This window comes from Nipponia nippon, unplaced genomic scaffold, assembly GCF_047370975.1.
Source record: "Nipponia nippon isolate SJK-2023a ecotype South Korea unplaced genomic scaffold, ASM4737097v1 scaffold_6, whole genome shotgun sequence".
Taxonomy (NCBI): Eukaryota; Metazoa; Chordata; class Aves; order Pelecaniformes; family Threskiornithidae; genus Nipponia; species Nipponia nippon.
Window position 1 is genome coordinate 31413676 of NW_028262380.1, and position 13410 is coordinate 31427085.

Here is a 13410-nt window from a genome sequence, read left to right on the forward strand (position 1 = left end):
TGCAAAATTTGGTTGGGAAAAAAAAAACAGGTTCACTAAAACTGGCATGAGTTCTGACAGTGATAATATCATTGTCGTATAAGAAAGAATAAGACTGAAGTAACGCAGCTCTTGCTACAGCTAGAGTGAATTATCAAATCCTCGCTTTGCACACTTACTGCATGGCTATTTTGTTTTTTATCCTGACATCTTACCAGTGCTTGTACATAGGACAAGACTATTCAGCTAATACAGGGTTCAGGAGAGGCCACTGTCCTTTCTTCCGCACCATTGTACTTGCATTTATCACTCTTGCAATGAAGAAATTAAATTTAAACCTCTTGTTTATACAGAATGTTTAACTGGAGCCAAATGATGGCTCAACAAATGATAGCTAGACAGGGCATTAGCTGAGCGGTTTTCCTCAAGGGAAGTGCTGGGAAGCACTCTTCAGGCGCAGCTCATCTTCAGACAACGTCGCTACAAAGACAAGGAGTAAGCTGCGAAGATGATCGGTATTGAGTTTATTGCAGGTATTGCACCCACATGCCAGGGCTGTGGGGCAGGCAGGGAGCCCCAGCAGTCAGCAGTGAGTACATGCCTTGGTACAGTACGGTACAGTATTGCTGGGGAGCTCTAGGTTCTCTGTCCCTGCGTGGTCCCACGGTTCCTGCAATAGAACTGGAGTCTCAGCACAGCTAATGGAGGAAGATATCCTGGCTCAGGATTTGTGAAAAGCAACCAAATTGTGTTTCCCAGAGCAGTGTTCTTTCCTGACTAGTGTCGCAGAGCTCTTTTCTGCAGGCAATAGCTTCTGTCTCTGCGAGTAACAGCTAGATTTGCCATGAAAAAACTGGCAAAACAATACCCTTAAGCAGGTGCTAATTATTTCAGGCTTAAAGGATGGAGTTCTAAGTAGCAGAACAGGCATATGAAACTTGTGCTGTATTCCTCGGGCTTCTGTAAATTTGAAATGGCAGGTCTCAGTCTGGATTAGCTCATGTACATCAAATGGTGATTCAATATTTAGCATTAAACTGTTATCACTGTTGGGATGTTTTCTTTCTTTTAAAGGCAATTATCTGAATATGTGAGAGGTATGGGATATATGATGATGTGATCCATAAATTGGGGTGGGTGTGTTGGTGTGTTGACTCTGGATCTACATCATTGTTTTAAAAAAAAAGTTATTTTGCATTTGCAACTGATTGTTTGTTCACTGTAAAGAATAACAAGCCAAGAGGCAACATGCAGTAACTCCAAACTTGTCTCCCAATTTTAGGGATCACAAAGTTTAACAATAACAGAATTTGAGCCAGAGGACCTAGAAACTCAGCTGTATGGGGACAGATACCCAGGTTATAATGGACACATCATAGCAGACAAGCTAATCCAGAACAGAGATGAGCAGAAACAGCTTCAGCTGGCAGAGGAGAAGAGAAATGAAGATCACTGGGGGGTCTTTGAGGCTGAAAGGATAAGGCATATTGTGGAAATGGAAGAACAAAGAGAAATGGAAGAACAAAGGTACCAAGAACTTGAGCAGATGCAAAAAGAGCAGGAGAGAAGGCGTTGTGAAGAAGAGAGGAGGCAGTATCTCCTTGAAGGAGAGACGTCTATGAAAACAGAGGAGCAAACATGCCATAAAGAGGAGAGAAGACTGCTGGAGGCTGAAAAGAGGCAAGAGCTGGAGAAGCAGAGGCAGGAGTCAGAGAACCAACAGGGACAAGATCTGGAGGAGCAGAAGCGCCAGGAACAGGAGGAGCAACAGAGACGAGAGCTGGAGGAGCAGAAGCTCCAGGAATGGGAGGAGCGACAGAGACGAGAGCTGGAGGAGCAGAAGCTCCAGGAACAGGAGGAGCGACAGAGACGAGAGCTGGAGGAGCAGAAGCTCCAGGAACGGGAGGAGCGACAGAGGCGAGAGCTGGAGGAACAGAAGCTCCAGGAACGGGAGGAGCGACAGAGACGAGAGCTGGAGGAACAGAAGCGCCAGGAACGGGAGGAGCGACAGAGACGAGAGCTGGAGGAGCAGAAGCTCCAGGAACGGGAGGAGCGACAGAGGCGAGAGCTGGAGGAACAGAAGCGCCAGGAACGGGAGGAGCGACAGAGACGAGAGCTGGAGGAGCAGAAGCTCCAGGAACAGGAGGAGCAACAAAGACAAGAGCTGGAGGAGCAGAAGAGGCAAGAGCTAGAGGAGCAGAAGCATCAGGAATGGGAAGAGCAAAGGCGCAAGGAGCTGGAGGAGAAACAGAGACGAGAGCTAGAGGAGCAGAAGAGGCTAGAGCTGGAAGAATTAAGGCAACGTGAGATTGAAAAACAGTGTCAAGAGGAGGAAGAAAGAAATTGGCTGGAGGAACAAAAAGAACTCAAGGAACAAAAACAGAGACGAGAGCTAGAAGATAAAGAGCTTCAAGAAGCTGAAATAAAACTGAAGCAGGAGAAAGAAGCTGAGAGCCTCCAACAACAAAAGAAACAGGAGGAACAAAGACAGCATTTGAAGGAGAAAGGAGAAAAGACAGAGAAGGAACAACCCCAGCAAGTAATGGATAAGAAAAAGAAACGGGAAGAGCAGAGAAAACACAAGCTCACAAAACAAATGCACATGGAAAGTGCAGAGGGTGTGCAACAAGATGAACTGAAGCAGCAAAAGGAACAAAATGAACAAGAATGGAACAAGCTGGAAGAGCAGAAGGTAGACACAGAAGGACAAAATCTTCAGCAAAACCAACAAGAAAAATCCTTGGAAGAGCAACAAGGCAAGGATCAGTTGTGTTCTGGAGGGGCTGATAGGCAGCCAGTAGAAGAGAAGCTCCAAGAAGGATCAAGATCCCAAAAACTCAAACAGCCAGAAAAAGGGAATAAAACAGCAGAAGAAGTCCTAGCCCAGAAACTGAAGAGAGAAGTTGAGGCTCAGGAACAAAAGCGGATAGGGGAAGAACTTAGGTGGCAAGAGGTAGATGAAAGACAAACTGCATCCAGACCCTTCACATTTCAAGTGTCTTCTGGAGATAAACAGATCATATTTCAGAAAGTAAATCTGAGTCCAGTCATGCCCGTCAAAGGAGCAGGACTCTCTTCTCCATCTGTCAAAGACTGCAGGATGCACGCTGCCAGCAAGGGCTCTCATACACTCCCGTCATCTGTGTGTGTGCCCCATACAGCTATTCTGGTTACTGGGGCACAGCTGTGTGGCACAGCAGTTAACTTGAACCAGATAAAGGACACAGCTTGTAAATCGTTACTTGGCTTAACGGAAGAGAGAAAAAGTGTGGATATTCCTTCACCAGAGAAGGCCCAGAAAAAAAAACAGGATCCCAAGCCAAGCAGCAGTAAAATGAAATATGCACAAGAGACATCGAACAACCAGGCCGTACTAGCTGAGTGGGCTTCTATCCGCTCCAGGATCCTAAAGAATGCAGAAAACAGCAAATATAATGAGAGAGACCGAGTAAGTGTCTGCAGACACAGTGATGACTGGACACCCCGAGGACGGGGTGGTCCCCATGGTAACTTGAGGAAAACCCTCTCTGCAAATGCAAAGTTCTCGATAACACCAGCATGGCAGAAATTTTCAGAGGCTTCAAAAAACAGTTCAGATGCTGAGAATGTAAGTGTGGCAAAAGGCAATGAAACAGTGGCTGTGGGAAGAATCACTGGCTCATCTGCTGATTTGAAGGAGGATGTGGCTTCTGCTTTTAAGGATAACTTAGCTGAAAAGGCTAAAGAGAAAATGGAAACCCATAATGAAATGACAGACAACACAGAAGGCTGTAAATTTGCAAAAGATCTTCCATCTTTCCTTGTTCCAAGTTTTCCTCATTCTCCAGGCAAAGAATTCCCGCAGGCAGAACTTCTGGGTGCTCTGGAAGATCAGCAGAATAACAGTACAAAAAAAGCAGATAAACCAGCACCAAACGGAGAAGAAAACGTTTCTCCTTTTGGGATAAAGTTACGAAGGACAAACTACTCTTTACGTTTCCATTATGATCAACAGGCAGAGCAAAGGAAAAAGAAAAGATACAGTGCAGGAGATAGTTTTGATGGTGTGCCTGACCCACTAGTTACAACAGAAGGTGAGAAAGAATCCTCTGGTTTTGCTCCACAAGAGAGTACATCCCCTGGCACGGGGAAAGCGAACGTCCCTGTTATTGTAAAAGACTCAAAAGACTCCTCAATTACTGTGGTGGAGATTTCATCACCAGCGGGCACACCAGTGGTTCTACCAGCCACTGGCCAGAGTACTTTACACCCTCAGGAGAAACCAGCCTGCAAGTCACTGGTCCCACAGAAACCTGCTTTAGCTCCAAAGCCCACGAGCCAGACACCACCATCGTCTCCGCTCTCTAAAATGAACAGATCAAACCTAGCTGATAAGCTAGGGCAAAGGTTGGTTAAAGCTGAATCAGACGGTGGCTGGAGAAAAGAAGACAGAGCAAATGCAGTGCACCCCACGCCATCGAATGAATACAAAAATGAAGAGGAAGAAATCAGAGAAAAGAAGTCATTTTTCCCATCTATAAGTATTCCATGGAGAGAAAAAAATGACAAAAAGCCTGAGCCACTGAAGAAAGGTATGTCTCTCTCAAAAGTCATTTAGCTATTGTCTGCATTTCCAAAATGAGATACTGGAGGTCCAGAGGAAGACAATTGGTCTTAAGCTAGAATTTTTAGCTGGCATGTTATTTGTGGAGTACCACGACTTTGCTTAGGGTTGTCTGAATGAATGAGACTTCCCATCCCCACAATTTAATTCAGAAACACACAAACTCAGCGTGACCAGTGTGACCTGCTTAGAAAATTAATTTCAAGGAGATAACTGAAGTGTGTGTGTGTTTTCCTTGGTAGAGATGTTACCTAGTCAGTCAGAGGATGGACTCTGTTCCATGTGTAATGGTGTCATCAGAGAAGAGGGAGTAATTTTTATAATGTATATTATAACATTTCTATTTTTTAGGGGAATATTATCTAGCTTAAAAAATATTAAGATCAAGTCCCCTTATAGTGCCTATCTTGGGCAAATGCTCTAACCCAATATAGCTGGGTACAGGAGCCTGCATTTCAGAGGCACTCTTCAGTAGTAAAAACAATTACAGTAGCCATAGTGGCTCTTCAGATGAGGGTTAAAAGCCCCTGTGTCCTGAAATAGTATTCTTGTACAAGAGGAAAAATTACCCATTCAGCATAAGGACACTCAAAAGAGCAAGGCAGGAATTCAGCATTTAATTGGGAAATCCCAATTTTTTTCCATTCTTGAATTTTGCAAGCATCAAGACACTTCTAAAACCATATCTCAGTGGAACTGCTGCTTATTTTTTACAATTTTTTACACTTTTTCCTTTCACTTCCATTTTTAAATGAGGATTGACAGCACAGCTGCCGGCCTGGGAGAGCAGGGTCAGTTGAGGGTTTCTGTGCTCACTGAGCTCTGCAGGAGCACCTTTGCACCCCAGTGCTGCTCCCTGCCACTCACAGCTCTATGCTGGGTGCTAGCCCCAATTTCATGCATGGTACAGAAAGTCAAACGCTCAAATGACAATTTAAAAAAAAAAAAACACACATTTTTTTAAGAGGGGTTGCATTTCTAGGAGTACATAATTTCAGTGCCCTTTATTTGGCTGAAGTTTGGACTTCTTCCCTTAAATAGGGCTGGAAAATCAGGGAACTGCAGTATGTAGTGGCTGGATGCCTTTCATCAGAGGTGTAAACAATCAATGCATATGTATCACTTTCACTTAAATATGTAGTAAATTAAGCTATAGCTCTAAGAGTCCAGGATAGGCTTTTTCACAAAAAAAAAGGATAAATTTGGACAACTGTATGAGTGTGTTGAATTAGGTCTTATTCTTGAGGCATAAAAACTGTTTCAGGATTTGACAGAGTCCACCAAGGTCTGTGAATGGCATGGCATTCAATGGGCTTAGCTCCAGAGTTTTCACAGGGTAGAGAAGTTGTACTGGTTTGCTTGAGACAACAGATGTGCATTACTTAACCAATTCTTTTCATGTTTTCTTTCAGAAAAACCAGTCCTCCAGAGCAGGCACTCTTTAGATGGATCTAAATTGATGGAAAAAGTTGAAACTTCACAACCCCTTTGGATTACATTAGCGCTGCAAAAGCAAAAGGGATTTCGTGAACAGCAAGCTACGAGGGAAGAGAGGAGACAAGCCAGAGAGGCGAAGCAAGCAGAGAAGCTGGCTAAAGAAAATGTAAACAATCTTTAGAAACCTGCCCATTAGAAATACTGATACCATAATTATAACTGTTAGCTACTTTTATTATGTGAAAGGGAATTTTTTTAATGTTTGGTTTGTAAGATTTCATAAAAGCTAAAATGACAGTGAGTAAAAAGTAGTCTGGAAGCCTGGAGTTTCCTTTTGCAAAACTGAGACCTCCAGGAGAAAATACTGTGCAATAGTGTGACAATTCCAGTGTAAACTCTGATGCCTTAATATCAGGTGGTAGTTAATGGCAATCATAAGCACGACCACTGCGCAGGTGCTGGAACAGAAAAAGTGTATGCAACATGGTTCTTTCAAAGCTTCAGTAAATAAGAAGTTAAGCCTTAATGCTTGGGCAATAGCAGCTGGAATATTCATTTATAGGTGAATATCGGTGAATATTAGTAAGTTTGAATTTATTTTTATTACAAGATGTATTATTTGGATAAAATGTAGACAAATGAAAGAAACCGTCATGTGAAACATCCAAATGCCTGAAGCAGGCACTGAATTCAAGTATCACTTCTTTCCTGCTCTCTAAATAGCTATTTACTCTCCATGGTTTTCTTTAAGAAAAACACTTCTACTTATAGTACAGAAGTGATGCAAAACAAGCAGTGATGCTGTATATAGATACCACAGACGGTAAAAAGGGAGATTATGTGGGTAACTAAGTATATTTTAATGTTTGTTATGACACCCACATTTCTGATGGACACGCGCGTAATTACAGATATAGATAACTGGCAGAAGAGAAGAGCAGTGGGGGTGAAGTTGCCCATAGATGCACGCTGTGTTTCAGTGCTGTATTTAACAGGTAGGGCTGGCTCAAACTGTTCAATATTTTAACTGAAATGACAACGTGACAAGTTTAACTTTGTGGGTTGTTTTTTTTTTTACAGTCTGTAATAACCATTAGCTAAACCATTAGCTTTAGAAATATCAGAGTGTTTTGAGTCTTTGCCGAAAAGGAAGGTTAAGAAAAGGACAAGTGATGAATGAAAGCATGAAGTATGACATCTCTTACTTGTAGCCACTACGTGACAGACTGTTTCTCATTTATCAGTTTTCCTTCTCTGTTCTAGGCTGCTGTAAGTAATCAGTCAGATAATAAAAGCAGCAGCAGCAAAACTAGCACACTGCAGAAATCTACAACTCAAGAAGGGGAGAAGAAAATTGAGACTACTGTGTCAAGACTAGAAAGAAGGGAGCAGCTAAAAAAGTCGAACACCCTTCCAACATCTGTGACAGGTACAGTGAGAGATTCAGATTTACTCTAGGAATAATGCACTTCAGAAATGGTATTGCATGTTTTTGAGAAAGTGAATGAATGATTTTTTTTTTTCCTCATACGTTACCCCTGCATTTGCTTTCAGCACAGAACAACACAACTTGTCCCAGTCTCATGTGCTGGCCATTATGTTGGAAGTACGTAATTTTAACAGGTTTTTACCAGGTTCCCCAGGTTATCAAGGTTGCACTACTACATTTCCTTAGAATTGTCCCAGTTCAAGTTAAAAAAATTAAGCTGTCTCTCCAAGCCATATCCAGCAGTATTTTTGGAACATGACTAATGCACATTAGAGGGATTTGTTTTACTGTAAACTGCAATTGCAGTACTGTTTTGCCTTTAGGTTGGGGTTAGCACAGAGGCAGAATGATACTTAACTTCTACAAAGTGTATTTGAGTAGGAAATGAAACATATTATGTTCCCACACCTCCCAGTTTGCCAAGGAGAAATACTCACCCCAGAATATTTGGAATGAGTAGTCTTGTTTCATTCAAAAATGCAAAACCTAATCAATTCAGTTGAAGGTAGCCTGTCACTCTGAATTTACGACTTCTCCCTCCCAGTCAAGTATTTGGTATGGAAGGTAGGAACCAGAACCTACTACTTTATCTGTCAAAAGGCAGGCACATTAAAATAAATACTTCGCCAAAGGGCATAATATTTGGAGTGGTGTAAGGTGATTGTTGAAATAGAGACTTGCTGAACCTTTCTCTAGCCGACATTAGTCCTAGGCAAAAGGTTTTGTCGAAGAGTACAGATAGATGTTGAAGAAACCTTTTTACAAGTTGCACAGTAAATAGCGTGGGCTTCTTTGAAAGCAAATCCACATATCAGCTGAATCTATTCCGTACCACTCCAAGCTAAGAATTATGGAATGCAACTATTGAAAGCAATGAGGTAATTATCTGATCTGTAATAGTAAAGGTTAAACCAGCGCTACTCCTGCCTTACAAACGGTTCCAAGCTCAACAACCCCCATGCATGCCTATATTCAGCTGGTTCAACAGTTGCACGTCCACGCTGCAGCTGCACGCCAGCGCAGATATCCCTGAGAACTTTACTTGCCACATCTTGGGTTGGACTAGATGATCTTTAAAGGTCCCTTCCAATCCAAACCATTCTAAGATCTTGCATAGATTGCCCAGTTCATGCTCCCTGTTAGCCTGCTTCCAGTGTCCAAACTGGCTTTGGAGGTGGGCAGCTGGAGCAGCTTTACAGCATTCCTGTCAACCTGCAACAGGGCTCTATTGCAGCCCTACCCCAAAAGATTCAGTAGTCTGATGTTATGTTATACGCGGTCAATTCGAGCAGAAATCAAACTCTAGCACAGTAGATGATGCCAAATTAGATCAAAGAAGGGCCAAAGCCCAATTATCCTTGGTCGGTCTGGCTGCACTAGAATGAGAGTTTCAGGAGGAAATTCAGGAGGAATTATCGATTTTGAGTTACCTAAAGTGAAATCATAGAACTGTGTTGGCCCTAAAGGAAACAATGACTGCATTTCTGCGTGATTACTGGCTACATTTGGAGCCAGGTAGCCATTATCAACTACACAAATATACAAGTATTTCTTTATTATGGATGATGACACTGATTTGGGTTTCCCAGAATTAGAAGAGCATTTAAGTCAGAAGACCAGGCTAGAACATGTTTAAAATAAAAGTTTGCTTAGTCCTCCTCTAAGGACATTAAAAAAAAACACCCAAAACTTGAAGAAGTTGGTATATTTCAGACTGGCACTTGAGTCTTGTACAACAGGAACTGATAAGAGGGTGTAACCTTTAAAGTAGCATAAATTACCATAACCTTTAAAATAATTAGCTTTTCAAAGTGTCTGTCTACAGCAATAGCTGCTACTACTGTTCATTTACTTACAGCTAAAAATACATGATTAAAGATGTACAAAAAAGAAACAACTTTTTCCATCCATGCAATTTTAAAGCTTTTTAAAGCATCCAGAACCTGAAAATGAAATGCAGCTAAAAGTAATTTGGACTGAATATGAACATTTAACAAAAAAAGCTTTTTGGGTCATAAAAAATAAAACATGTAAGGAGGGATTAGCGAAGAGTTATTCTGCAACTAAGATTTTTAGAGTTACTCCATGGGTTTCCGATAGGACTCATTTCAATCCAGGCTGCCTTCAAGGGCATTCACTGTCTCAGAATTAAACAATCTTCCCACCTGACTTCTACAATATACTTCTACAGCTCTGCTCTGTAAAGTTGCTTGTTAGAAATCAGTTGCTTATTCAACACATTTTCATGCTGAGACAGCTGTTTGTCTTTACGATTTTAAAGCACATGTGACAAACAGCTATTGGAGAAAGCTGGTTCACTTCTTCAGGATAAGGAGAGGTTAACTGAGGCGGAAAACTATAGGACCATTTTCTTTGTGCTTATTTAAGAACTCTTATCTGAGGAGGCAATCTAAATCCTACTGAATACAGTCGGGTTACACGTGCTCAGCAGCTGCACTGCCAAAGAGAAAAAAAAATCCAGCTTTATTTCCCATTGTTTGCTACATTGCAGATGTAGTTAAAATAGTTTTTGCAAAGAAGATGACTGGCAAATTGGAAATGCTTTCTCTGGATCTCACAAAGACTGAAAATTTTGTCCCTATTTTTGTGAGTTACCTTACTTGGAGTCACCTCTCAAAAAGGAAACTCAGCTCCTCCTAACTTGATTATTTTGCAAATATGATAAAGATTTAATTAAAAGGGCTGGAAATAAATATGAAGTGTTAGCTCAGAACATCTTCACAGAAAATACGCAAAATCTCTAGAGTCCTGCAACAAAGTACAGGGTTCAACTAATGGGTTTTTTCTCTCCCCCTCCCCATCAAAAACAGTGGAAATTTCAGATTCTGTTCCATCAACCCCCCTGGCAAAGGAGGTGGCCAAGAGATTCTCTACGCCTGATGCTAACCCTGTGTCAACAGAACCAGCCTGGCTTGCGTTAGCCAAGAGGAAAGCAAAAGCCTGGAGTGACTGTCCACAGATCATAAAGTAAACTGTAAAATTACATCTCTATTGCTGACTATTAATTGCTTTCTTTTTATTTATTCAGCTTTTTACACATGACAAAACTGAAAATGCATGTACTGAAGAACTGAAAACTGAACTGGTTACCGTTTTGCTCTAGCTCACTGTAAAGTCTACTCAAGTCATATATTCCATTGCTTTGACAAATAGCTAAATGAGGTCACGGCAAAAATTCTCAGATACTGGATGTAAACTTTAGCAAGTATTGTAAAAAGGGCCAGAACTTCAGTTCAGAAGCTCCTTAAAATTCTGTGAGTATTCAGTTCTGGAATTTTAGATCTCAATACTTAAGTGGAGATCTCAGAAATTTTTTTCAACACTCCATTGTTGAAAATTAAGGGAAGATGCATGTTCCCTTCTCTTATTCCTACATTTGTTTAAAGTGTTAAACTGTATGAACAGTCAGTTCTACCTGCTATTTGAAAGCTTCTTCCCTAATGAAGAACTTTGGGAGATATCTTTCCACCTGCAAATGATAAGTAGAAAGATGGTATCATCCAAATGTTGAGGTAATTTCTGTCATCATAGGATTAATACACTATTGTCTATATTCCCTCACTCCTAGGAAGAAAACAATTCACCCTACTTAACAAAAAAACATTATTTAAACCAAAGTCAAAAAGTTTTCAGAAAGAAGCCAGGGAGTCAGTGTTTCTTCCAGTCATTTAAGTGCATCACTCTTTGTGCTTGGCCATATTTAAGAAGCATAGAGACAGTGATTGCAGATTACAACTTTAAATCAATTGACTGGAACTGAAGTAAAACTGTTCCTGCGCTCATGTAGCTGTAGAATTAGTCTCAGTAAGTTCCCACAGGAGTAAGACTTGCAGAACTGAAGTTAACTGAGAACTGAAAGCTCAGTCAGTGAGAGTCTCAAGAGTTTGAGCTGCGTTCTTCCTGATTTTACTCCAGGTGCAACTTCAGGTGGTTCAGATACCTTCCTGTACTTTGACCAATACAGCCAGAACACTTCAGAAAGAAGTCTACCTGCCCCATCTCAGGTATCTGCTGTAGCAATTGAACACTTTATTACTTCTTACAAAAAGGGATAAAGTCCATAATATAATAAAAATTTTACTGTCCTCAACATCCCACAGAAATACCTAGGTCTACATTTTAAAAAGTCACTCTCGTAAATAAATCTGTAACACACCCGAGTTTGTTTTACAAGGAAGTCTTTAACAAATTTGAACGTCTCCTTCTTATAACCGTAAGGCTCAAAGGAACCTTTAAGCCTACAACATCATAAACGGAGACATTTTCATGAGAAGAAATTGCATCATTGTAGAATGATACCACATTATGTTTCATGGCAGTATTTTAGCCAAACTGCTGTATGCAGCATGAGGAGTAGCACTTTAAATTATGCAGAAAACAGACTGAAACCTGCCGTATCCTCCCATTCCAAGAATCAAAAAGGGCTTGTGAGCAAAAGTCATTACTGAATACACTATTTCCCACCAAACAGGATACAACGGTTCAGTATCATGGTTACAATAGCACAAACACAATGGACATGTTAGATCGAGGAGATGTGCAGCTGCAAGATGGGGTTTTTTGGGTCTCTTAAGCCATCAGTTTTGCTCAGTTTCATATTTAAAACCAGAATCTCTGAAGTAGCTTTATACCCTTAATGTAAGTGTTTAAAATGTTTTATACAGAGATGGGGCAATGCTGCTCTCAAATGCCTGGGAAAAAAAAAACACTTAACGCCTTCAAAGTAAACCTCTGCAAGCTTATCTGAAGAAAGAATTGGGCCCAAAATTATTTTTGCTCTGCTAGCACCATGAATTAGTGCTTCTTAAGTTAAATTTACACTTTTTCTGAGTTTATAAGCCTGCAGTATGTATTTGTAATTACAAGAACTAAACTGCCTGAAATCCATCTTCATGATTATTTCTTGGGAGAAGGAGCCAGGCAGAAATACAGACAAGGTGAAGTAAATCAGGACTAAAGAATTAAAGATACTGGTATTCTGAAAAGCATAGCAAAATTAGGTGCTATTGTGCATGACATAAGGATGCAATTTTCCAATACATTTATAGCACATAGAATAGAGCTTTCATTAAGGATGGTCTTAATCTAAAGCTTCAAAGCTGAGTTTTTTTTCAACCATAAAGGTATCTAGTGTAATAATGGAAACTGTATTATGTACAGTACTTGGTGGAAACATTTCTAAAGTGTATATGTTCAACAGTGACATTTCATGTTAAATTAACAAAAATTTGCACTAAATACCAATGAAGTGAAGTGTTACTTTGCTTTAGCTTTGTTGCAACCATTTCTGATAAAGTGTTGGAAATCTGTAAAAATAAAACCAAAACATTACTACCAAGTTTAAAACAGCAAAAATGTTTTAAGAACCGAACAAACCACTATGTAGTATATTGTCTCAATTTTTTGTAACTTATACACACAAAATACCATTTCTTCTGACAAGGTTATATACAATTAACCTCTATGTTCATATAGTAATGTATAAAAACTATAAGATGTATAATTGTGGGGTATTTGTTGTGTACTTTTTTAATTTTTCAAATGTTTTAAAGTGCAATTGTTTATTATACTAATGTCATTTTAATTCTTATTAAACTATAACCCAGTCAAAATTACCTAATCAATGATGTATGTATTCTGTGTCTCCTTTTGGTAACAGTGTAGTTCAGGTTTGCTTTATAAATAGAACTTCTTACAGTGCTAGAAGTGTCTTGCCTATGCATTTCTGCTAACGATAAAATGGAGGAACCAGATGTGATGAAGCAACATAGCCAGTGCAACTTCTACTTTACTTTTTAATTCAAGGTGTTAGAATTCAAAGTAAGTGGCTCATCAGAGAGAGTGAGATAATAGTTTCTACTATAGTTCTTTCAGAAGACTC

General features: G+C 40.3%; 1 protein-coding gene across 6 annotated transcripts in view; it reads left to right on the top strand.

Moving 5' to 3' along the window:
* Nucleotides 1-13149, top strand: part of CRACD (capping protein inhibiting regulator of actin dynamics) — a 140057-nt gene extending 126908 nt beyond the window's left edge. For all 6 annotated transcript variants that reach the window (XM_087735735.1, XM_087735729.1, XM_087735734.1 and 3 more), the window contains 4 exons: nucleotides 1262-4550; nucleotides 5995-6185; nucleotides 7283-7448; nucleotides 10340-13149. In XM_087735735.1, the coding sequence (XP_087591861.1) occupies nucleotides 1262-4550; nucleotides 5995-6185; nucleotides 7283-7448; nucleotides 10340-10500 (3807 nt within the window). In that variant the 3' untranslated portion in view covers nucleotides 10501-13149. The remainder of the gene's footprint in view (nucleotides 1-1261; nucleotides 4551-5994; nucleotides 6186-7282; nucleotides 7449-10339) is intronic.
* The last annotated feature ends 261 nt before the right edge of the window (nucleotides 13150-13410 follow it).